The following is a 27,527-nucleotide window of genomic DNA, read 5'->3' on the forward strand; positions in this document are numbered from 1 at the left end:
CCTAGATCATTGTCTAAACGCAAGTCTGTCACTGAGCTCTACAGGCAGTTATCTTGACCTCAGGACTTGGTTTTGCTCTGATATGCATTTTCAGCTGTTAGACCTTTTCTGAGAGGTGTGTGCCTTTCTAAATCATACTCATTCAAATTAATTTGCCCCAGTTTAACTCCACTCCAAGTGTAGTAACATCTAGAAGTAATATGAATGCTCCTGAGCTAAATTTCGAGTGTCCCAGAAAAGGGTATGAATACTTATGCAACGGGAACTTTCAGTTTTTTATTTTTAATACATTTGCAAAAATGTTAAAAACCTATTTTTTTCTTTGCCATTATGGAGTAGGGAGTGTAGATTGATGTGGGAAAAAAGTAATTTAAAGTAGTTTGACATAAGGCAGCAACATAACAAAATGTGAAAAAAATGAAGGGGTATGAATAATTTCGCAAGGCACTGTATGTATATATTTTTACACATCTTCAAAAGTTACTTTCCCAAAGTAAGTGTAACTCAGTTTCCACAAAAATATTAAGCAGCAAAAAATAAAAATAAAATAAATTCGACATTGATACATTTAGAAAATCTGTTTCCAAAAACATTTTAAGCAGCAAAAAAAATTGACATTGATAATTTTAGAAAATCTCAGTTTCCACAAAAATATTAAGCAGCAAAAAAATTTTTGACATTACTAATTTTAGAAATGCTTCTTGAGCAGCAAATCAGAGTGATTTCTAAAGGATCATGTGACACTGAAGACTGGAGTAATGATGCAGAAAAGTCAGCTTTGATTGCAGAAATATATAATTTAATGTATTAAAATAGCAAACAGTTATTTTTTTTAATTTTGTAATAATATTTCACAATATGAATGTTTTAATTGTGTTTTTGATAAAACAAATGCAGCCTTGATGAGCATAAGAAACTTATCCAGTAGTGTACATTTTTATGAATGCCAGTAGATGTTTCGAAACCTGCTATTTAAAAGTCAGCTAAACACTGTACAATATTCATGCATGCAAGCCTTCAAAAGCCCCTAAAAGTGCAGACAAACTTAATAAACACCTGATTATCTGTTAGGCCAAGATTTAAAACGGTACACAAAACTATTAATATGGCCTTATTAAGTACAATTAAAACTTCTGTCTGTGCAGAGCATGCAAAATTCAGGATGTACAAGTACTCTTAATGAAATAATTTAAGCTAAATGCAAAATACAAGCTAAATTTTCAGGCTAAATACCATTGACAGCATCTGTGACATGCTGTTGATTACTACAGAAATAGTTTTGCCTAAAAAAACACACCTTTTCCATTTTAAGCAAAGAAATACTATCTAAAATCCATTGTGATATAGTTTTGATAAATGTTCTGTAAAAATATAATAGAGTATCTAGTTAATAAAGCCTAATAGGCCAAACATTGGAAAATGCTCAAATTGGTTTTGTGTACGTTAGAAAAAAGGTAATTAATCCAAAAACATTTGGAGCATTGGGAAATGTTTGAGTGTGGTAATATGCCAGTATGTCTCAGATGCTGGTGACCATAAGTTGTATTTAACAGAGAATATTTCTTTATCTAAAGTCTTTAAATATTTAATATGAAAATATTTAACATGTGTGAGTGCACTGGTGTCGAACTTCGGTTTACGTATCAGTATTTGCTTGGATCTTCAGTCATGGGTGAATGTGCAACCAATCTAACATCCAATGTAAAATATTCATGCTGTTTAGTCTGCAATCCTAAACCGTTTATTTAAAGCAGATGTTGTGGATATCAGTAGACCTGTCCATGTTCAGTCCAACTCTCAATATCACCAAGTGCTCTCCGCGAGCACAAGACGGAAGAGTTAGAAACGGCCACAAGGCAAATCTTGCAAAGTTTCAGCCCGTTAAGGTGAGATCTGGCAACCCCTTCATTCCAAAGTCTGTTTACGAATTAATGCGCACTGGCTATTGTTACTTTGAATCGGGTTTAGTGTTCTACCATTTACTTAATTGTTCTTCCTCCAAGGGATACTTGACATGTCTTAGGGACAAGACAATATCCGTGATGTGTTGAACAATCCAGTGTTATGTCAGGGAAATGTAGCGCTGTATACTGACTCACTGGCTGTGGAATTACACAATTTGTTTGCATTTGTTGTTGCCTGTGAATAAGAAAGCAAGAGCAGTGAATACACAGAAACAGCTTTTCTTACTTAGATTTTTTTGTCGTTTCCAGTCAAAATGTCTAAAAATTCTTACACCAAGAAGGATTTTCTAGACGAGTGAAAATGATTTCAGAAAAAACAAGTCAAAATTAAGTGCGTTTTGGCTTGAAACAAGCAAAATAATCTGCCAATGGGGTAAGAAAAAGAAAAGAAAAGATTATTATTTATACAGCGCTTTTTACAATACAAGTTGTGTCAAAGCAACCTTACAGTATATACAGTAAAAGAAAAGAAAAGATTTTTTTAGCTTACCCCATTGGCAGATTATTTAGCTTTTTATAAGCAAAAACTTACTTAATTTTGACTTGTTTTTTCTGAAAACGAGAAAATATTTTTTACTCATCTAGAAAATCCTTCTTGATTTAACAATGTTTAGATATTTTGGCTGGAAACAAGACAAAAACATTTTTTTGCAGTGTACTTAGATTTTTTTGTCATTTCCAGAAAAAATGTCTAAAATTCTTCAAGAAGGATTTTCTAGACGAGTAAAAATTATTGTCTTGTTTTCAGAAAAAAACTAGTCAAAATGAAGTGCGTTTTTGCTTGAAACAAGCAAAATAATCTGACAATGAAACACTGCAAAAAATGCTTTTCTTACTTAAATTTTTGTCTCGTTTCCAGCCAAAATGTCTAAAAATTCTTACACCAAGAAGGATTTTCTAGACAAGTAAAAACAATCTGCCAGTGGGGTAAGAAAAATAATCTTGATTTATGTTTGAAATATAATTTTTTTGCTTACCCCATTGGCAGATTATTTTGCTTGTTTCGAGCAAAAACTCACTTAATTTTGACTTGTTTTTTTCTGAAAACTTTGTACTCATCTAGAAAATCCTTCTTGATTTAAGAATTTTTAGATATTTTGGCCTGAAACAAGACAAAAACTCGAAGTAAGAAAAGCATTTTTGCAGTGAAGAAAGCCCTACACTTTCTAACTGTCACCTGCTTTCCTTCTTCTGTTGCAAAAATGGGTGTTTTAAGGTACTCAGTCATGAAATCTTGAATTTATTAAATCATCCATCATATTTAAAACAGATAAGATGATAAGGATAGATTCAGTAATTGCAGTTTAAGACAAGCATGCACTATTATTATGGCATATACCAGTCGAATGTTGAAAGAATTTTTATTTTTTTTACTTTCTTTTATTTTCACTAAATAATCATGTGTCATGAATAAATTACATTTTAAAATATATTTAAAGAGAAACAACTTCAGATTATCCTTGACCACTAAAAAACTAAGAAAGGCACAACTACATGGTTGTATGTAGTAAAGAGGCGAACGGGTTGCCAAAACAATATTGTGTTTCATTGTGTTTGGTTTTTTTGTTTGTTCTTCTCCTCTCTTTCCTTCCTGTATTTGTCATCCTCTCATCCTCTGCGTCTGTCTTCACCACACCTGTCTCACTGAACACCTGTCTGCCTGGATCTGTCTCTCTCTGCTTTGCATGGACACTTTGCTGTGCCTTCTGGCTTTCCACCTTCTTCTCTTTTCATGATGCAATCGCTCTAAAGAAGGGGATCTCTCCTCTACGCATCTGTCTGCCTCTCTCTCCCCTGCTCCAGAAACACTCCGGCAGAGGAAGAGTAAGTATTTTCCCCCAGACTCATTATGTGTGTACCATATGTGTGTGTGTGTGTGTGTGTGTGTGTGTGTGTGTTTGTATTTTGTATGTGTCTCATTCTGAACTCCAATTCTTCTCTTTTTTACCTTCATCGAGGAAATTGAGTGCATCGTTTGTTTGGCTACTGAACCACAAGCTGAAGTAAATCTATAATTTTCAGTATTGCCATGCCATATTCCTGTCACTTCAGATAGCCAAAGAAACCACAGCACCCAGCGTGATTTTTTTTTTTTTTTTGTGATCCCAGTGTGGATCAGCCCACAGAATTCCCAAATGCTTCGGGGACTCTGGCACATCAGCTGTGATTGTGTATATATAGTGTAGCTACATTATAGCAACATTGATTGATGAAATTGTATGGCAAGTGAGGTCGTTTTGTGGCCTAAACCACTTTACCACAAATACAGTGAAGTCAACATGAAATGGCATTCACAACCCATTTTACTGATGTACACTGCAAAAAATATATATTTTCTTAGATTTTTTTGTCTTGTTTCCATCCAAAATATCAAAAAATTATTAAATCAAGAAGCATTTTCTAGACGAGTATAAAATATACTCTCGTTTTCCAGTGTTGTTTTCGTCAACGATGACGATGACGAAATCATTTCGTTGACGCCACTTTTTTTCATGACGATAACGAGACGATGACGAGATAAAAATGGCTCGTTGATGACTAAAACATGACGAGATGTGTGTGATTTTTCGTTGAGGAGACGAGAATAGACGAAAATGTTAGTGGGTGGTCCGTCAGACGTTTAAAATGCATGACATTTCCGCTTATTGTGCATGCCAATTAAAACTTAAAAAGTATCTGACGCTATGGCAAGCCGTTTAGCATTAAATACTCTTTGCTATACTAGTATGGCAAGCCGTTTTAGCATTCCATCCTTGTTTGTCTTTTATGTTCTAAAACATTCCTTCATTATTGTAATTATTGAAAATAGTCGATCCGGAAGCTCACATTGTGTTGAACTATAGATCTGCTATTTTCAGAACTTATAAGTGACACTACCCAACAGCAAAATACTTACTGACCTACATTAATTTGTTAAAAGACTACTTTTTTCCCTTTTTTTGACTAAAACTAGACTAAAACCTTTTTGACTTTTCGTCGACTAAAATTGGACTAAAACTATCACATATAGAAGTGACTAAAATTTGACTAAAACTAAGAAGCATTTTAGTCCAAAAGACTAAGACTAAGACTAAATCTAAGATGGTTGTCAAAAACAACACTGTTGTTTTCAGAAAAAAATTGTCAAAATTAAGTGTGTTTTCACTTGAAACAAAATAATCTGCCAATGGGATAAGAAAAGTAATCTTGTTTTCTGTTTGAAATATGTTTTTTTTTTTTTTTTTTTTTGCTTACCCTACTGGCAGATTATTTTGCTTGTTTTTAAGCAAAAACTCACTTAATTTTGACCTGTTTTTTTTTTTTCTGAAAACAAGATTTTTTTTTTTTTACTCAATTAAAAAATCTTTCTTGATTTAAGAATTTTTAAATATTTTTGCAAGACAAAAAAATCTAAGTAAGAAAATAATGTTTTGCAGTGTATTTCTGTATTTCTGAGTGTTGGAGAAAGTTAAAGGTAAAAAAACGTACTCGGTTACTTTCGTAACCTCGGTTCCCTGAGATACGGGAACGAGTACTGCGTCGAAGACGCTATGGGAAAAGCTCCTTTTTCTCCTGAGACTGAAGCATTTCAATAACGCAGTGTAACTGCACGGCCATTGGTTCGTGCAGTGATAAAAAGACGAACCAATGGCTCGGCAGCGGAGCTGCACGAGCCTATGGCGATGATTCGCGCCCGATCGCGCCAAAAGGGGCGGAGTATCTGGCTATATAAGCGTGCATTTAGCCATAGGATCTCAGGTACTTCGACTGAAGCGACGACTGAGTCGTGCAGCTACATAGCACGGCCAGCAACGCAGTACTCGTTCCCGTATCTCAGGGAACCGAGGTTACGAAAGTAACCGAGTACGTTCCCTTTCGATACTTTCACTCGTACTGCGTCGAAGACACTATGGGGAACCAGTACAATCCCGCCGTTGCTATGGTAGAGGAACGACTGACACGGCCCTAGCACTGAAGGGCTAGTATGGGCCAATCTGTTTAATCAAGATAACGTGATAAACATCCGTTCCAGGGATTTAAGTGCAGTTTGGAGCTCCACTGAGGCCAAAGCGTACCACATAACATTTATTACTGGTAACAGTTATCCCATTATGCAGAAGCACCCGAGTCTGTAAGACCGGGACGTCCAGATTATAAAATCTAGCAAATGTGGACGGCGAGGCCCAGCCGGCCGCCGCACAAATTTCTGCTATGGAAACGCCACTAGACCAGGCCCAGGACGAGGCGATGCCTCTAGTCGAATGGGCTCTTACCCCCATGGGACATTGTAGGCCCAAAGAAGAGTAAGCCAGCATGATGGCTTCCACTATCCATTTGGATAACCTGTTTCGTGACCGAAGACCCCTTGGCGCGGCCACCGAAACACACAAACAGCTGTTCTGACTGCCTAAAGGAAGCAGAACGCTCTACATAACACCTCAATGCCCTAACGGGGCAGAGGGGATTAAAATCCTGGTCTTGCTCCGAAGGAGGAAGAGCCAAGAGGGAAATAATTTGGTCTCTGAATGGCGTCGAGAGACTTTAGGTACATAACCACGTCTTGGCTTCAGGATGACTTTAGAGTCATTTAGCCCGAATTCCAAGCATATGGGGCTCACAAAGAGCGCCTGTAGTTCACCCATACGTTTGACTGATGCCAATGCTAAGAGCAGGGCAGTTTTCAGCGTTAGAGGGCGAAGGTCAGTGGACTGAAGCGGCTCAAAGGGAGGGCTTCTCAGAGCCCTCAGCACCGTGGGTAGGTCCCAAGAAGGGACTGTGATGGGGCGAAGGGGGGTTAAGCCTTCTTGACCCCTTCAAGAAACGAACGACCAGATCGTTCTTTCCCACAGATTGACCATTTATAAGGTAATGGAATGCCGCTATGGATGTCACATAGACCTTGAGCGTGGAGGGAGATCTTCCCTTGTCCAATAGCTCCTGAAGGAAGGACAATATCACTGATATGTCGCATAAATTCGGATCTGCACCGCGGGTGGAACACCAGGCGGAAAAGACAGACCACTTAAGATCATAGAGCCGCCTTGTAGAGGGTGCTCTGGCTTGAGAGATAGTGCTCAAAACGGCCTCAGGGAGACTTGTAGGCTCCCGTCGAGAGACCATACGTGCAGCGCCCACAATTCCGGTGGGGGGTGCCATAGCGTTCTGTTTGCCTGTGTTAAGAGATCTCGTCTCAGTGGAATGGGCCACGGCGCTGTTGAAAGCAGCCGAGGAAGATCTGGAAACCAATGCTGGTTCTGCCAGAATGGGGCCACTAACAGGACTTTGAGCTTCTGCTCCCTGACTCGCCTTATGACCCGTGGTACCAGGGCAGTCGGGGGAAACGCATACAAAAGGAGATTGGGCCACTCGCGGGCCAATACATCCTGTTCCTTTGAAAAATAGATTGGGCAGTGATAATTGTCTTCTGAGGCGAAAAGATCTACTTGCGCCTTGCCGAAGACCGCCCATATTTCCTGAACCATTTGGGGGTGAAGCATCCACTCGTCTGAGGAGACGTTGCTCCGAGACAGCATGTCTGCTCCCTGGTTCAGCCTGCCTGGCACATGTGTTGCTCTCAACGAGCGGAAGTGCAGTTGAGCCCACTTTAGGAGACGTTTCACTAACGTGATAGATGTCTCGACGAAAGACCTCCCTGGTGATTTATGTAAGACACCACTGTCATACTGTCCGAGCGGACTAAGACGTGGTGTCCCTTTAAGACCGGCAGAAGGGTGTGGAGGCCTAAACACACTGCTAGCATTCCTAGGCAGTTGATGTGAAGGCGACTCTCTGCTTTCGACCATTGGTCGAATGCAGGCTGGCTGTTGCACAGTGCCCCCCAACCTGAGTTGGAGGCATCTGTCGAGACCACTTTCCTTCTGAATACCATGTCCAGGGGAATGCCCTGTTCCATCCATTGAGAGTTCTTCCAAGGAATCAGAGCTGTGACACAGGCCTGATCTACCTTGATACGTAGGCGTCCTAGACGCCAGGCTTGAGGAGGAACCTTTGGTTTCAGCCAGAACTGCAGAGGGCGCATTTGAAGCAGGCCCAACTGAAGTACTGGGGATGCCGAGGCCATCAGGCCGAGCATCTTCTGAAAAGCCTTGAGAGGGCGAAGGGCTCCGACTTTGAAGGAGGCCGCGAGCCTGCAAATAGCCTGGGCTCGTTGCGGCGCAACTCCATTCGGGTTGAGTCGAAAACTGCACCCAGGAATGAAATACGTTGGCTGGGAGACAGCACGCTCTTGGCAAAATTGACCCTGAGTCCTAGGCACACTAAGTGGCTGAGGATTATGGATCTGTGGTGTATTAGCTCGTCCTCCGACTGGGCCAGGATGAGCCAGTCGTCGAGGTAATTCGAGACGCGGATTCCCATCTGTCTCAGGGGGGAAAAGCGCTGCGTCCATGCACTTCGTAAACGTGCGGGGAGCTAAGGACAGTCCGAACAGAAGGACTGTATATTGATAAGCCAATACCTCGAAGGCGAATCTCAAGAATTGCCTGTGACGGGGGGCAATCTGGATATGGAAGTATGCATCTTTCAGATCCAGTGAGCAAAAGCAGTCCTCTGTGCATATCTGCGAGAGGATCTGCTTTAGCGTAAGCATTCTGAACGGCCGTCTCATGAGGGCGCGATTCAGACGTCTGAGGTCGAGGATGGGTCTTAGACTGCCATCCTTCTTTGGAACGAGGAAGAAACGGCTGTAGAAGCCTGACTCGCTCTGTGTTGGGGGAACCGTATCTACGGCACCTTTGCCAACAAATTCCTCACCTCCGTACGCAAAACTTCTACGTCTTTGCTGTGAACTGAGGTGGAGACCCCGCTGAAGCGTGGTGGTCTTCAAGCGAACTGACGTGTGTAACCTCGTTCTATTATGCCCAGAACCCACTTGACACTCCGGGGATGGCTTGCCAGGCCTCGGCCCGCGTGGCAAGGGGTTGCATTGGTTCGAGCAACTGACCGTTATGACAATGGCAGGTTGTGAGGACGCTGTCAGAAAGGGCCCAGGGGTCACAACATTTTCCACTGAGAAAACGAGCCGCCAGCGAGACATAACACTCATCGTCTCAACAAGCGCAGCCTCAGCGTGGGCATGGCCCAGACGCATCCAATTTGAAGCTGTCAGTAATGATCAGTGACAGCATTCTCATTTAATCCACCTAAAAAGATCAAACCGCTCAAAAAGAGGAGTAATGATGATCTTTGTATTAACATATAGGTAGTTTAAAACGCTGCGCACATCCTCTCAGTTCTGCTCGTAGCAGACGAGGGGAGGGGCGGGGCCGTCTTCATTGAGAAACGAGCCGCCAGCGAGACATAACACTCATCGTCTCAACGAGCGCAGCCTCAGCGTGGGCGTGGCCAGGACGCATCCAAATTGAAGCTGTCAGTAATGATCACAGTGACAGCATTCTCCTTTAATCCACCTAAAAAGATCAAACCGCTCAAAAAGAGGAGTACTGATGATCTTTGTATAAACATAGGCAGTTTAAAACGCTGCGCACATCCTCTCAGTTCTGCTCGTAGCAGACGAGGGGAGGGGCGGGGCCGTCTTCATTGAGAAATCGAGCTGTGAGCAAAGCAGATCCAGACGTAAACACTCGCAGAGAGAGCTGTCTGTCTCAGAGCATGCAACCTCAGCGTGGGCGTGGCCCAGGCGAGAGGCGCACTGAAATATGAAGCTGTCAGCAATATAGAATCATAGGTGACAGCTTTCTGCTCCGATTTGCTCAGAAGGATAGAGCCGCTCGATAAGGCGAGAGGCGCAGATCCTCACATAACACTGATCAAAAACTGCACAGAGTGACGAACGCGGGGCTTTGCCGGCGTTACGTCACTTAAGTCTGATCGCGCATTCACCGTTTCTTTCTCCGAGGTAACTGAGAGAAGAGAAACGTGAGAAGGGGGAGGCGGGGCGACTCCCGCGAGCGAACATGTCCATACTATTAATAATGAAAGCAGCTCGCCTCTGTGAGCGCGGCATAAGCGACGCATACACGAAAGCAAAGCCGTCAGTAATAGATGTAACAGTGCTTCACTCTGATCTGCCTGGGAGGATTAAAGCCGCTCGTGTAACGAGTGCATCTGATCCTCGCGAGTAACACACGCTGGCAAATCAATAAAGCTTGCACAATATGTGTCGGCATGAGAATGCTCGTGCATGATTGCTCAGCTCACAACTCGCTGCTGCTTCCTCCGAGATTACTGGGAGGAGAGAGACATGAGAGCTGGAGCGCCTTCTGCGAGCGGACCGGGCTTTCGTAGTGAACGCAGTCCGTCTCCCTAGCAACACACACACACAAACAAATGCGAGCTTGTCAGATCAAAGGCAACGGGAAGAGCGAGCACGCGGGCTCACTGTCGGCGTACGATCGTTCAAACCCTGTTGTTTAGTTCCCTGACTCCACTGTCTCTTTCTCCGAGCCTTGCTGAGAGATAAGAAACGGGAGAACGGGGTTAGCGAGCGAAAAGAGCGAGACTCAAACTGTCAGCGACAGCATTCCGTCTCAGTGAGCGGCACTCACTGCCCTTCTACATCGTGAAGAGCCCTGCACGAGCCACTCGCATCGCGACATTTGCAACAACGTCGCTAGAAAATTTGCTCTTTTAGAACTTACTTCTTAGAAATAAGCCCTTTTATACTCACCGGATGGCGGCAGGGGATCAGCTGGGACCGCTGCTGCTGCGACGCTGAAGGCGGCGGAGAAGCGGCTAATCAGACGAGCAGAGAGGGTCTCTCGTTCAGCTTGATCCGCTGCGAAGGCGTGTCAACGGCGAGTAGCATCAAGTCTCGTAGATCAGCAAAGAAGTCGTCGCTGAAGGAGAAGGATCTGAGATCCTATGGCTAAATGCACGCTTATATAGCCAGATACTCCGCCCCTTTTGGCGCGATCGGGCGCGAATCATCGCCATAGGCTCGTGCAGCTCCGCTGCCGAGCCATTGGTTCGTCTTTTTATCACTGCACGAACCAATGGCCGTGCAGTTACACTGCGTTATTGAAATGCTTCAGTCTCAGGAGAAAAAGGAGCTTTTCCCATAGCGTCTTCGACGCAGTACGAGTGAAAGTATCGAAAGGGAACTACACAGTTATTGCCTTACCAGTTGATTGATAACACTGATAATTGCAAACATTTTTTGTATTACAGGTTTTCTAAAATGTTAGGTTTAAGTATGCAAATGAGGCATTATTTAATGAAATCCATGTATTATCTATACCATTTTGGGGGGAATAAAATATTGTATAAAATCAAGCTAGATATATATGAACAAATCCCTCTGTAAAAACCTTCAGAATATAGTCAGGAATACAAATGTAAAGTTTGATGTGTGTAAGTGCTACTGAAGTGAAGATATATGGCTCAGTGTAGGAGAAAAATATCATTTTGAGAAAACTGCCTTTAAAAATATGAATTGTAATTGAAATCTATTGACACAAATAGATAAAGTGCTATAAAAGAAACACTTAACAGTGTCTTTTGGAGTGTTTTCTTTCCACTAGTCTGAAAAAATAACATAAAAAAAGTTGTGTTTTTGCCAACTATATAGGCCCTTTTGGCTAAAAAGTGAATTAATAAGTAATTCTAAATAAATTTTTATCTGATTATGTCATTTGAATTAATTGTAATGAATCACCCCTAACACTGATTTCTGAGTGAAACAGTGTAGTCAATGATAAAAACTGCGATTTAAATTTTCCATTTTGTAAATGACTGTAAAAAGTGGGCGTGCCATACCAGAATGAAGCCAGGTGGTTGGTTGACAACTAAGAGGTCTTAATGAAATCAGAAAATAATTAAAAAAAAAGTTGTTTCAGACACAGAGAAGGTTGTTATATTTTGATAAAAGCAATGCACTGATGAATCACATACAATAATATTAAGTAAATATGGTGAATTTTGATTTCATGTTGACTCATCCTCATAAAAATCCATGTGGAATTACAATTTTGATTAAACTGCTGAATTTACAAGCAATTCCTCTATTAAACTGCCATGTTTTGTCATTAGCCTGCGTAGTGAGTCGTGCTGTAATAAATGAGTATAAAGCAGTGTAAACAGTGGGCGGCCTTATTGACTTGCCCTGCCGTCAACGCACCGCCCTTCAACCTACGCCACATCATTCCTCACTATGCACAGCTATTGTGAACATCCTGATCCTCTTTTTTTCTGCACATATTCAGGCACAAGTTCTTCTGACTGCCTTTGTTTAAGTTATATTGAAGTAATATTTAGCTACAGGTCATAAATGAATATTTGCCAAGTCAAGGTTGAAGGTAATGTATAGTGTGTTTGTATTAAGCTTAATGATGATTTAATTTGAGTAGTTATAGGTGGGCAAAATATCAAAAAAAAAAATACAAACAGTCTTGATATTTTCAGCCTTGTGATTATTTTCTTTCATTGTTTATTTACTCTGAAATGAACACAAGAGGAAGGATATATAATCATTTTTATTTATACGCATCGATATAACACTACATTTTGAATGATATCAGTAATGCAGAATAAAATCTTTAGAGTTTATTGAAAAGGACAGCTTGAATTGATTCACAAACTAGTTGGGAACTACTTACTTTTATACTGGACTTCATTTGGTAAGCCCACACAGGTGCAAAATTGTCATTGTTGTGATGTTGGATGAGGGTTGGATTAGGGTTGATTAGGGTATGTCACACAACCTCACTTGGTCCTGTTTATCCTCATTTAAACCTCAAAGTTTAGTTGCTTAAACTTTGCAACTAATACTGCAAAGTTTACACACACAATGCTTATATGAGTTCATAAACATAGTTTTAGAGATATAGTTTCTATGCAAGATTATATGGTTAGTTGCATTTTATCGATTTCATTTAGTGTCTGGTTTTGAGGGGTTTTGACAGTCTGAAGAGACCAAATCATTTTAACCAGCTAAGAGTATAAGTATGAACTAAGAGGTCTTAGTATGGTTTATTTATTTACTTTTACATTTAGACATTTAGCAGATGCTTTTATCCAAAGCGGCTTACAAAAGAGGACAATGGAAGCAATCAAAATCAACAAAAGAGAAAGAACATGCAAGTGCTATGACAAGTCTCATTTGGTCTAACGTAGTACACGTATCAAGGTTTTTTTTAATTACATGATAAATAAAAAGAAAATAGATAAAATAAAAAAAGCCTAAAAATAGATAGAGTACAACAAAAACAGAAAAGCTAGAGTAAATAAGTAAGTAAATGAATAGAGTATAAGTCTAAAAGGGCAATTTTTTTGTTAAGAAAAGAATTAGAATAGAGAGTGCTAGAGTTAGAAGATCAAATAAAGATGGAAGAGATGTGTTTTTAGCTGATTCTTGAAGATGGCTAAGGATGGATTTATAAGCGTCTTATGAGCAGAACAGCAACAGAAAGTGTCTTTTTCGGGCCTGCCGCTTGCCGTTTGTGTGTCAAACAGCGTGATGTGTGAGACTCTGTTAATCCACTCTCTCGGTTGGAGAGTTAGAGCTAGAGAACAGCTGATCGGAGGAAGGAAGTGTGAGTAAAGAGGAGGGTCAGTGAGAGTAAGGAGAGGACGTAAGGTCAGCGAGTGGACTTCAAATCCAGCTCCAATTTGGCAGCCGTCTCTTGTCAGAGTTGATTACCGCTGATCCGTTCAGACTTCCCCCAACTGTGATGAGCCACCGGCAGTAAGCGAGCGCAGTGGTGTTTGTTCTTGCGCGAGGAGAGGAGAGTTTGTAGATCTAAACTGCTTCTCTCCGTCTGAGAAGACTTTTTCATGACCACAGCTATGACAAAACAATAGCACGTCTGTTACGAGATACTCTGGAGGTTTCAATCTAAAACAGCAGGTGATGTACTTTTGTTTGATTATTTCTTTAGGAATAATGCGTTTAAGACGAAAAGAAATACATTAGAGTAATACCTTAGTTTTCAGATTTTTTTATTTATTGTTATTCTGTGTATTTATTTATTTATTCCTTTTTTTAGGGATTCTCTCGTATCTGTAGTTGTTGTCCTCTACTGGTGGACTAAACATTCTGCAATTTTTTCTCCTTTATTTAAATGTTTTTTTGATTCAATTTGAATACATTGTTATATTTCTCTATATACGTAAAAGGGATAAAATCCTGTTAACGGCTAAATGAATGTGTGGATTGTTTAGAGATTGTTATTAGACTCTGAGTACAACAACCTTTTGTTTCCTGGCACTGTAATGTATTACGGGACTAAAACTTGAAGAGCAGAGGCTACTTTTGGTCAAGTAGATTATGTTCTATAACTATCTTTAATTGAATACGTTCCATATTTTCACATCATAAGTCTCATAAAATCCTGTTTGTCCTCCTTTGCCAGCCAGTATTGTTCTTTCCATCAAATTCACCAAATTTGCTGTAAAGATATTATATTTTATTAAGCAGTGGTCAGAGCGATCAAATATGTCATAGATTTTAAATCATTTTGATGGTTGAAACTTCAACAAAGGCCTGATCTTTTTTCTGTTTGTGTTTCTTCAAATTGAGCTTTACCTTAGTCCTTTCTGTTTTATGCTTTATTCAATGAGTGGATTCATTTCATTAGTAACTATTTAGTACAAGCACATGAGTTACTGACTGCTTTAGACATTTGTTTAGCCGTCTAGGCTTTTGAATTAAATATTTAGAGGAGAAGCTTGTCCGGTGTGTCTCTCTCTCTTTCTCTTCATGCATCCATCCATCCTGGCTCAGTTTCCTTCTGTCTTTATCTCAGGCAATAAATCCTTCAACATGATGTCCCCCACTGGAGATAATTCTGAGCTTCTGGCCGAAATTAAAGCTGGGAAGAGTCTGAAGCCAACACCTCAAAGTAAAGGCTACACGACCGTCTTCTCTAACAGCAGCACAACGGGGAACAATGTAGGTCACGCTCCCTTGCTTTCACAAATTTCGTTTTTACCTATGACGTGAAAACGTTTCTTGGAGAAACATTATTGTATATGTTTATATATTATTATATATGTTTTACTTATGAGCTTGTTTTGAACTTTATGTGTATAATAATTGCAATTCTCAGAATGTTAAGTATTTTGTCTCATGAAATGAGTTGCCTATTTGTAACCTTTGATCTTTCGTTTGGGTGTGACTGCCATTATTTGGCTTGAGTGATGTGACGTAACAGTGTTTGCATTAGAAACACTAATGATTATCCATGGAAACAACAGCCAAATGGACAAATCAGTTATGGCACATGGAGTGATATTTCTTAAAGTACATGAGAAAAGAATATCATTATGGAGATGGATACATTAAAATATGGATCTGTATCCCAAAATATAACTTCTACAGCCAGAAAAAATACTGAAATAAACTCCAGAACAAAGTTCTGATCTTGCATCAAATCCATTGTCCAGGATAATTAAGGCAGTTTAGTGTGAGGCTTGTGTAACTCAGCCATTGGTGCTGAAATACAATAGCACAATTTATTAAATGTTACATAACTGAGGAAATGACAGAGGAATGTTCAAATCATTTTATCTACCTTAATTTACTGACCAATCTTTTCAAGAAATAGATTAGGACAAGAACTCTGACAGTTATGTGAATTATTTATTCCAATTTTTCCAAAGTTTTATGGTGAGTAACCTTTACAAGTATGATAAATACAAACCCTTTTGAAAGAGTTACTTTATTTGTTGTACAAGCCTGCAATCAAAACCCATTCCAAAAAAAAAAACCTTTTCCAGCTTTATTTAGAAGTTTTGCCTCACAACATCAAACTAATGAAAGAGAAGCAACAGTTCTGAAAATGACTAAAAGCGAGACACTGCAGTTGAATAGGTAAAAAAAAAAATAAATAACTGATAGTTAGTTGATTGATTACTTTGATTATTGCAAAAAAAAAAAATTGTATTACAAGTTTTCTAAAATGTTAGGTTTAAGTATGCAAATGAGCATTATTTAATGATTAAAAATCTAAACACTGGATGAAGTCAATATAGTTAATATTTTTGACATCTAAGAGTCAAATGTTTTTCTCATTTTGTAACTCCATAATTCAGAAAATACTTAGAACAGACAGAAAACAATATATTTTCGCATTTTTGGGGGGGAATAAAATGTTGTATATAATCAAGCAAAATATATATGAACAAATCCCTCTGTAAAAACCTTCAGGATACAGACAGGAATAAAAATGTAAAGTTTGGTGTGTGTAAGTGCTACTGAAGTGGAGATTTATGGCTCAGTGTAGGAGAAAAAACTCATTTTGAGAAAACGGCCTTTAAAAATATGTATTGTAATTGAAATGTATTGACACAAATAGATAAAGTGCTATAAAAGAAACACTTAACAGTGCCTTTTGGATGTTTTCTTTCCACTAGTCTGAAAAAACACTTTATGAAAAAGCAAAAAGGCCAAAATCTCAAACTTGACAGGTGCATGAAAAAGCAGCGTTTATGCCTGCAGTGTCTCCCCTTAAAAAACTAAAAAACTAGAATAAAAGGGTCGGGAAAAATCATTAGTTCACCTCATTTAATACTTTGTAGAAACACTTTTTGGTTTACGTACATTCATTAGTCCTTTTGGTTATGTCCGTACTATCTTTGCACACCTAAATTGGAGAATATTTGCCCATTCTTCCTTGCAGAATTAAGTTCAGTCAAATTCTTTGCTGAACAGAAATGGACTACTCTCCTTAAGTCCATCTACAAGTCCAACTGTTGCTTTTTCTTTCATTAGTTTGATGTTGTGAAGCAAAATTTGAAAAGGTTTTTTTTGGCTTTGATTTCAGGCTGCATGACAAATAAAGTAACTCTTTCAATAGGGTTTGATGCCTTTCTACAGGAACTGTAAGATGACTCTTTTGCAGTGTTTATTACATGTATTCTTTATGTTTTCTATACAAGACCTAACAAGGGACAACAGATAAATGTACTGGTGCCATTTTTATGATATAGTTGAAGCTTTCATACAGTTCTGAGTGGAAAACTTGTAATTATGAGTTTGCCAAAGGCATTAGTTTTTACTATTGCGAATTTTGACATATGGTAATTCCAGAACACTATGAAAAATACTATAATATAAAAGAGAACTTTATTTTATAAAGAATGTTTTGTTCTTTAGTTCTTCAGAAAATCATTAATGTACGGTTGCTAGAAAATAAACCTAAAGAACCCTAAAAATAATACGCTGATCTCAAGAACTTGTAATGCATTGTTTTAAAAGTGTGTTTAATCTCCAAAGAACCATATAACCAACTCAAGAACCTTTTACAGTGAAAAATGGTTCTTGATAAGTAGAGGTTCCCAACTAGTTTTGCATTGGAGATCAAAAAGCAAACTCATCAATATTGTTTAGTGTACAAAAAAAAACTAACAACAAAAAACTCCATAACAATGACATGAATGCAGCCAATAATGTATCATTTAATATTTGGAAATATACTGACATGACTTCATGGACACTAGTGAATGAGAACTAAACTGAGCTTGTTGATGAAATCTCCATATATTTATAGACAGATAGACAGATAGACAGAATTCTGTTTGCATCATAGAATAAATATTTTCCTAAGGGGAAAATAGCATAGATCCTGTTTATCCTCATTGCAAGTGAACCTGATTCATTAGATGCTACGAAGAACCATTGAAGAGCCTTTATTTCTAAGAATGTTTTTATTCAAGCCAGCTGTGACTGTGTCTATATTTTTGGCTATAATATTCTATTCTCATTGATCGCTTTGACATTCAGGGGGAACGTCCGTCATCGCCGCCAGAGCCTCTGCCAAAACCCCAGTCCAACGACACCCAATCTGCAAAGCCAGAATCTCCACCGCCTGCTTGTCCACCCACGCCACCCACTCCACCAGCTCCCAAGACCAGCGGCGGGTCGCCCCAGAACCTGTCCACCTCACAGAGCAGTGAGAAGCTCGCAACGGCCGTAAATGGAAATACTCCTGTTGCCCAGAGCAAGTCCAGCGTGGTGGACGTGGAGAGTCTGGTGCCCACACATGATGAGCAGGGCAGAGCCATCCCAGAGTGGAAGAGGCAGGTGATGGTGAGGAAACTACAAGTGAAGATGCAGGAGGAGGAAGAGAACAAGAAAAAGGTGAGTGATGAAACAGTTGGGTGTTTTAATCTTAAGCTGAGGCAGTGCATCTCTAATCCAGATTTCAACATTTATACACTTTTGAATCACAGCTTCATAACATACTTAAAGACCCCATGGAATCAAATTTGGAGTTTTGTGACTTTGAAGCCTTGCATTTAAGGTCATTTATATGTTAGTACACTCTTAAAATAAAGGTGCTTTAAAAGGTTCTTCACAGGGATGCCATCGAAGAAACATTTTTGGTTCCACAAAGAACCATTCAGTTCTTTACCTTTTATAATCTGAAGAACCTTCTTTTGCCACAAAGAACCTTTTGTGAAACATGTTCAGAAGGATCTTTATGGAACCATTTAGACAAAAAGGTTCTTCTATGGCATCGTGAATCACCCTTATTTTTAAGAGTGTATATTCCTAAAAGCAGACAAAATGTACATGCACACACAAAAATAGTCTTTATGATCTGGTAAAAAAAAATAAATTGTCCCATAAAATGCTCTCTAGAGTGACATTGTCCACTCCCAAACAATAACACTATAATAATATGTGCTGACTAGCAATAGAAAGAAGCAAAAAGAAAGAAGTTTTTCCTCAATAATTTTTTAATTTGCTGTTTATGGATAGTAAGTAAGGTAGTTATGTAGTAGTGTAGTAGTTATGTTTAGGCATTGCGTAGGGTTAAGCCCATTTCTGACATAAACTCAAAATTCGGAGAAAAAAAACTTGCATTTCTGACTTTATAACTAGCAATTGTGAGTTTTTACAGTTCTGAGGAAAAAAAGTCAGAATTGTGAGCTTTTTATCTCATCTTTTTTTATATATATTTAGTAGCAGAAACAAGCTTCCAAAGTTACAGGATCTAGAATATGATCATGCATTAATTTGTATGTTATAAGTTTTAACAAACAGCCTTTTTAATAAACTAAACTAATAGTGATTTGTGATCCACTAAGTTTGAAATAGCATAATACCATATTACTGTTCATACTACGGTTTCTGCAGTAGATGTATTCTCTGCATGGTTCTCGTTCACAATTCTCACAGTTAATGCCAAATGGTGTTTATAACTCTAACAAATTAACTTGTACCATTAATAAGTGGAAATGAGTGCATTTTCTCAGCTTATAAGATCAGCGCTATCCTCCTGTAGTTTTAGTAGTATTACCTCTTTAGATTTTAAAAATGCTTATGATTTCAAATGCAAATTGTAGCTATGAAATTGAGGTTTGATCTATCTACATGGAGGATAGCAGAGTGTCTGCATGGCGATTTTTGAGTTTTTGAAAAAACTATATGCAGAAATTATGTATGTGATCTTTCATTTCTCCATGAATGATAAACTGCATAATAAGTTTATGATATCTGGATAACCAAAGCAGTGTTGTGTGAATGAGCAAATATTTATGCACCTCTGAATTATTTCATAAATACATTTTTAGGTTAGAAGGAATTGTCCGAAATTTGATTGTAGATATAGAATTTTGCTGGTAATAAAAAACAAGGATTAAGAATTAGTGTTGGGATGAGATATTATTTGTCAATGAGTCTGTAATAATTGTGTGAGTAGTATATCTATATACATTTTTCCAGGGAAAGGTTTTTCATCACAGCATTCACCAGTAAAATAGACCAGAGTTTTTATTCTTGCCTTAGCATAATTGAATAATTTTTACATATATGTTTATTTATTGTAAACACATTGATGTGTTCCTCTGCATGTACTTGACTGTGAAGTCAACATGAACTGGCTTAGCAAAGTGAAATGGCTTTTAAATCAAACATGCATGTTACAGTTAGCTCTGATTTGTAAAACTAGACTTTTAAGAGTTTAATATTACTGCTCAGACAAGGCTTTCAGCTTATGGTGAAGACAGACTCAATCTAAAAGCCAAAAATAAAACTCAATCTTCAGTTTTGATCTGGGTTTCATAGTGTGGGGTTTCAAATGAGTGTTGTTCAGTGTGATATTTGGTTGGCTCTTCCTATACTCTGTGTTGAGTGATGCAGTGTTTAATTTGGGGCTGTTGTGACCATCTCAAGACAAGCCTAAGTGTGTTTGACATTTACTAAGGAAGTATTAGTTTAATGTGGCTTACTGGCGATGGTGCACGACAGCTCTAAGTTTTTACATGGGGATTCAGTGGTGTGATGCAAAGCCCCTTCACACTGCAACTGGAGCTTACAGCATGAAGTGCAGTTGGTCGTCTTGGTCATCCTACTCATTAAGCGTTTTATTTTTATCTTATAACTTCATACATCTTGTTAACGTCCTGAAAGTGTTTCAGTTTTATTTATTTATTTTAGATCAGTTGCGTATAGTCAATGAGCTAAATATAATTGACACATAAAAAAAAAACATGAATTTCACACTTAAATTAAAACTTCTGGGTAACTTTCAAATGAATGTCTTTATGTGAAGCATCTCTGGCAGGCTGTAGAATTACAAGAATTAAATTTAGACTTTTTCTCAGTCTGAAAAACTGATTGGGAACATACTTTAAGTACACTTACAATAAAATATTACAAACAAGTGGCCAGAACCTCAAAATATACAGCTATCATACAGTGTCAGAATTATAACAATACATCTTGAACATTGTGTTATCGTGAAACTGAATTGCTTACCAACGCTCTCCAGAAAAGAAAAAAAAAGAGTAAAAAAATCACCCCAGTTTGATTGCACAAGCATACCAGCAAGAGACATAACATATCAGCTCAGTGCATAAACAAAAAGTATTTACTGGTGCTGAGTTATGCACACTATCCACAAAAATTATGCCAGTAACTCGTAACTCCAACTCAAAAGGACAGTTTTTGCAACTGTATGGTTCAGATAGTAACTAATGAGGTGTTCAGGTGCTTTTACAAAAATATGAGCTTTTAAATCCACTGGCCCACTTGACTATACATCAATGGTGCTTTACTGTAAATATAGTTCCTGGCATTCTTGTTTGTAATATTCAACAGCACGTCACTGATTGTGTCCATATGCAATCAATTAAAAGTAACCCAGAATATTATCCTAACAAAAACTCAGACATACTCAGCTTCATTTTTTTTCTTTCTATACCTGAAGCTTCTTTTGCAAGTAAAGTCAACTCAGTGAAAACAAGGCAATATCATCGCACCACTAAATTCATGTAAAGTTTGAAACGTTTGGGGTGAAGAGGCTTTAAAAGCGTGTATGTTAGGCATCGGATCCACAGGCTGAAGGGCACCCCCACATCTGTTTTTGTCCCCTTCTATATCCTCCTCTGAACCTGCTTTAGTTTGCTGCCAGTGGATACTATCAAGCCCAAGACTGGCATTACTCTCACGTGCACAATGCTATTTTGGGTCCATTTGGAGAACTGATGACAGAGGACGACCTGATCCGCATTGAGAAGCAGATCGAAAACCTCCAGGTCATGCACAAAGTGACAGAGGTGGAGAAAGAGCTGGAACAGCTGGAGCAAGAGTTGAAGCAACTCCTACCTGTGTCTGCAGCCTTGAACCAAGACCACTTCTCTGTGAACCCCAAACAGGTTCATGGGCAAGCAGAAGACTTGCCTGCTTGGTGCAGCAAGATTTCCACGCTGCTCAAAAGCATGGCTATTCTGCTCGCCACTTTGGGCGGAAAGGAGATTGATATTCTGGAAATGATCAATGAAGGATATACATATGAAGGCCTGAAGACTGGAAAGGGCCAAACAGGGATCTCAAATTCTGGGAACATTGGCCGATCGCAATCATTCTCCACTCGAGAGGAGGTGGAGAAGGAGATTAAGCAGTGTGGTGTGTCTGTGAAGAACCTGAAAGCCAATTATGAAACTCATAACCAGATAAAGTATGAGGACGACAAAACAAACCGCATATACAAGCGTACAAGGTCCTTGCCGGCGGTTAGTGAATGCAGCTACCCATCAGAGCCCATCCTGGAGGACGAGTTGCTGTTCTCTTTAAGCGAGAGCCTCTCGCAAGTCGGAGATGGGTCACCGATAGATCAAGATTTAAATTTACCATTGGTAAATGAGGAACCTATAATACCTACCCATGTACCTTTGACGTACACTGGGCCTGGACCATCTGACTCGGAGCATCATGACCAGCCTACGAGTCTAACCTCAGAGCATCTCACCCGCAGTCTAGAGGTGCAAACAGACCTGAGCTACGTCCAGGAGTGCATCGAGATGCGAAAGGAAAGGATTGTGTTTTTGTTCCTGGAGCACTGGAGAAAGTACACAATGACTGAATCCTACAAGTGCTCGGGAAGAGGGAAGACTCTAACTGTTGAAGAGAACGATTGCCATTCGCTGTATTATCACAACCTGGCTGAGCCAGATGGCACCATGCAAACGGAGGATGAACTGCTGTATTTCATGAAACAGAGACAGGTGGTGGGAAACCTTCTTGGCCACTGGAGGACCATTATGAGCCAGGTGCCCACTCGACAAATCCGCAGACTCAGTCGAGCTCAGATGATCTACTGGCCCGAGCACTTCCTTCCCCACATCAACGGATCTCCAGTTCAATATGAGAGTCTAACTCTTGACCTTTTCATGCTAGGCTACTTCCAGCTTCTTGAGATGAACATGTCGCGTACTGAACGGAAGTTTCGCCACTTGCTTTGCTATGAAATGTTTGACAGACTAGGCAGTCACCCTTGGGAAACGATCCGCCAATTTCACCGAGAGGTAATGGAGAGCATTGAGAGCGGGAAGCGTGATTGGTCGGATGGTTTCGAAGATATCAAGGTGAAGTATTTTGGTGACTCTGTGGAGGGTGGCGGGCTGCTGGAAGCAGCTGAGCTCATTCTGCCTCCAGAGATTCTGCAGGCATCCGTGAACATATCACAAGAGTCTCCGGGTGATGCAAGCCTCCAAAGTGTTTCACCACCAGAAGTCTCTAATGAACACCCAGCGCCAACTTCAGAAGTCTCGATGCCCACCCAACAGGGCACTTCTGAGAACTCATCTGAGACTGTTATAAAGGATACAGCAATACAGCAGAGTAGCACCGAAGTCCAACCACATGATGAGAAAACGCAGTCAGGAAACGCAGTACCGCAAGCAACTGTAACAGCAGAAAGCCCCCAGACAAAAGCCCCATGCATTCAAACTGTGAACGAACAGGGCCCAGTAAATGTTAAAGAGGAGCCCAACGAGGACTCCATCAAGCTTATTTATGAACTTAAAGAGTTTAGTAATGAGGAAATCATTAGATATATTGATCGAAGCTTCGCCTTCTGGAAAGAGAAGGAAGCTGAGATGTTTGACATCTGACTTATCATGTCAGATCATTTGAAGGACCAAACAGTGCTTGTGTTCCGCCGATCAGGGAGGCAGTTTAATTCCAGAAATGTCTTGATTGACAAAAGAAGCAATCATATGATGAAATTAAAGTCAATAGCATCATACTGAATTAGATATGTATCTATTGTTATGTTTAATAGCAATGCAAAGATTTAGAGATATAAATACGTAGAGGCAAATAAAAGTCTACGAACAGCTGTAAGTTGAGGTGTAAAAGGTATTTATTTGATAAATTGCTATCATGCATAAAAAAATAAATACACCACTATGGTGAAGTGACAGAAAGGTTAATCAATCAATCAATCAATCAATCAATCAATCAATCAATCAATCAATCAATCAATCGATCATTTAATCAAATAAAACACACAGGCTTTAAGTGTGCCTGTTTATTTGAACAGTCATATCCATCTGTTCAAAGAGCTTTATATCATCAATCTGTGAAGTACAAACTACATTTTCTTTCAAATGAAATCATTCAAATCATTTTGTTTATTCACCAAATTCTATCTGATTAATTCATTAAAAGAAGCCATTTGAATTTTGTAACTTTGAACTATTGTTCTTTAGTATTTATATGACTTACAATTGAGAGTATCATAAGTTAGTCACTGCTACATGTTCTCCATCATCTGTTTTCTGCATGTCGCGTAATGCTTTGGAAAATATCAGAAATGTTTAGGATAAGAAGGAACGTGTTCCCTCTTAGTGTTCTTGATGTGTTTTCAGATATTTAAGAGCACACAACTCTTAGTTTCTGCTCATAGTCAATGCTTTTATGACTTCTTGGCCTTTTGTTTATCTTCTAGTTTGATTGTGTTTTATTAGCAGCTGTTGTTTTCAAAAGCAGATGGATTTCTACATAAGAAGTTAACTACAAAGGTTTTTATTGCCATTGGTATTCATACGATTTTTTTTACACCTAACATTGACGTTTATATTGTTCAGCTGTTACAGTTTTGTTCCATCTAGCCATGTTTGAAGTGTCAGTTTGATGGTTTGTTCGTTTTTGGAGAAATACTTACAAAATTAAATAAAAAGTTTATGATTGGACAGTTCAGTTATTTCCTTATTGACTTAAATTTATCATTTGATAGTATGTCTTAGTACAGTCATTCATTGCTCTACAAATAATGAACTTTAGTTAGGTTCCATGAACTTAATTAGCTAAAGAGTTAAATAAGAATTAGAGAGTTAACTATGGCATCACAGCTATTTTTGGAGTCAAGCTCAAGCATTTAGAGGGCATTTAGCTGCCGTTCCCTTAAGAAGACAGGACGGTATTCAGACAGTAGTCTGATTTTTAACTTTACAAGCATTCAAAGTATTTAAAGTAGAAAAGTATATAACATCAGATATAAAATATGTACCATGTTAAAACCTATGTTCAGTAACACTTTAGTTTTGAGACCAGTTCTCACTATTAACTGGTATCTTATAGGGATGCCTATTACTAGCATATTGGTTGTTTATGAGAGCACATATTAATGTCTTATTCTGCATGACCATATTTTAGATCCTTTAATCCACCCCATACCTAAACTTAACAACTATTTTACTAACTATTAACAAGCAGCAAATTAGCAGTTTATTAATGCAGAAGTCCTTAAAATAAAGTGTGAGCAAAGTAGTTCATTTCAGGTCATATTTCCACAACCAGAATTAAAAAGAAATGGTTTATTTTAAATGAAGTAAATATAATGTCTTTATATTTTAGGTGAAATATGACATTTTCATAAGATTTTGCAGAATTTTTCTCTGTACACTCTTAAAAATAAAGGTGCTTTGAAAGGTTATTCACAGCGATGCCATAGAAAAAAACATTTTTGGTTTCACAAAGAACCATGCAATCTCTTTCTTACCTTTTTTTTTAAAAATCTGAAGAACCTTCTTTCACCACAAAGAACCTTTTGTGAGACATAAAGGTTCTTCAGATGTAGAAGGTTCTTTATGGAACCATTTAGACAAAAAGGTTCTTCTATGGCATCGTGAAGCAAATTTATTTTTAAGAGTGTGTGTATAGATTTATCTCTTTGTTGGAGTGCTCTTGCAGTATCTTTTTAACTGACGTTTTTAACTTTTACAAACCCAACTCAGTAACTCTACAGCAGTGGATTTCCTTTTATAGATTCAGTATAGCCTTCTTTATGAAAAGGTTGTATCTGTATGTAAACGGATACAGAATGTCATTGACATTTTTCAGATTATTAAGGCCCTTGCACGCTGAGTCAGAAATGTTCATATGCGTTTTTCCATATTCGTCAAAATTCGTCATGCACAGAATATCACAGTGGCTCAGAAATGTGAAAACAATTTTCAAAATGCTTGATATGGATGTGAAAAATGCTGAACATTGAACCCCATCCAATTTTTTTGTATGACAAAAGTTTCAAAGGCAGTGTGTAAACGTGATTGACACAACGTGAGGTCATATTTATTTTTATTGTCAGGCAAACATTTTTGGACTCAGTGTGAAAGAACCTAGATGAAACATTGATGGAAGAACATTTAATTGCTTAATCTGATTCTTATACGTCAAGAAATTACATCAGCGTGCTTCATCTGTTTCATCATTCATAGTTGCACCCTCTGAACTTTCTTTTTATTTTTTTTTCTTGCCATATAATTCCCAGGGGAATAATGAAATATTAAGACACAGATTAGTTTACATAGATACTTGGGCTGTTACTAGTGCTGTGGCTCCACGGTAGCAGTTGAGGTAATCAATCCGCGTGGAGGGGAAATGAGAAGCTGAAGATGGCCGACTCTTCTGCCGGGCTATAGTTACCATCTGAATGGAGGAAGAAGATCGCTTTTCACATTGTGTGCACACACTACCTGACTGACAGCAGAAACTGTGCACATTTTCGGAGTATGTTAAAGTGTTTTGATGCCACAGTAACCATGAAATTGTTTAAAAGGTTGAGTGTTAGTAAGTTTGTGGAGTTTCGGTTGCGCTGGAGCGCTTGAGTCCACCTGTAGTCTAGCTCTAAATGTAACCACCTTAAAATTAAAACAAGGGTATAACTGCACTTAGGCAATATAGTTGGAGTGGCTTTGCGGAATTGTGATATACACTATATTGCCAAAAGTATTGGAACACCCCCTTCTAGTGAAAAGGTTTGACTACTTAAGTAATTTCCATGAGTACAAATCTTAATGATCATGAAATGATATTCTAGGGAATTGTGTGCAGTTTAGACAGGACCCTTTCTATTCTAACATGAACAATCCCTTTGTGTATAAGGCAAGGTTCATAGAGAAATGTCTCAGTCCTAATCTCAGCTGAACTCCTCTGGTGTGACTTTAAATGCAGACCTTGAGCCAAAACTCATCACCAAACACCAATGACTTGTACATACACTATATGGACAAAAGTATTGGGACACCCCCTTCTTTAGAACAGAAAAATGCACTTCCAAAATTGTGGCAACAAAGATGGAAGCATAATTCATGTATTTTAAAATAGTATTTTGATCTCTGTTGCACCAAATTTGGAAGTGTCTAAAATGACTGTACCCTTATGTACAAGTCATTGGTGTTTGGCGATGAGTTTTTGGCTCAATGTCTGCATTTAAAAAATATATTTCCATCTCTGTTGCACCAGTTTTGGAAGTGTCTAAAATGACTGTACCCATAGTCACAAGTCATTGGTGTTTGGCGATAAGTTTTGGCTCAATGTCTGCATTTAAAAATTGTATTTGCATCACTGTTGCACCAGTTTTGGAAGTGTCTAAAATGACTGTACCCTTATGTACAAGTCATTGGTGTTTGGCGATGAGTTTTTGGCTCAATGTCTGCATTTAAAAATTGTATTTCCATCTTTGTTGCACCAGTTTTGGAAGTGTCTAAAATGACTGTACCCCTGTGTACAAGTCATTGGTGTTTGGCGATGAGTTTGGGCTCAATGTCTGCATTTAAAAATTGTATTTCCATCTCTGTTGCACCAGTTTTGGAAGTGTCTAAAATGACTGTACCCTTATGTACAAGTCATTGGTGTTTGGCGATGAGTTTTTGGCTCAATGTCTGCATTTAAAAATTATATTTCCATCTCTGTTGCACCAGTTTTGGAAGTGTCTAAAATGACTGTACCCTTATGTACAAGTCATTGGTGTTTGGCGATGAGTTTGGGCTCAATGTCTGCATTTAAAAATTATATTTCCATCTCTGTTGCACCAGTTTTGGAAGTGTCTAAAATGACTGTACCCTTATGTACAAGTCATTGGTGTTTGG

At 38.7% G+C, this 27,527-nt stretch overlaps 1 protein-coding gene across 2 annotated transcripts in view; it reads left to right on the plus strand.

Annotated features, from left to right (window-relative positions):
* The window catches only part of LOC141286850 (espin-like), a 49,765-nt gene that overhangs the window by 11,650 nt on the left and 10,588 nt on the right, over window positions 1-27,527 (plus strand). Inside the window, exons 4-6 of one of the 2 annotated variants that reach the window (XM_073818963.1) lie at window positions 3,717-3,788; window positions 14,669-14,814; window positions 17,647-18,003. In XM_073818963.1, coding sequence (XP_073675064.1) covers window positions 3,717-3,788; window positions 14,669-14,814; window positions 17,647-18,003 — 575 coding nt within the window. The remainder of the gene's footprint in view (window positions 1-3,716; window positions 3,789-14,668; window positions 14,815-17,646; window positions 18,004-27,527) is intronic. The other variant, XM_073818964.1, reaches the window with a different exon arrangement.

Source organism: Garra rufa, chromosome 15 (genome assembly GCF_049309525.1).
Source record: "Garra rufa chromosome 15, GarRuf1.0, whole genome shotgun sequence".
NCBI lineage: Eukaryota > Metazoa > Chordata > Actinopteri > Cypriniformes > Cyprinidae > Garra > Garra rufa.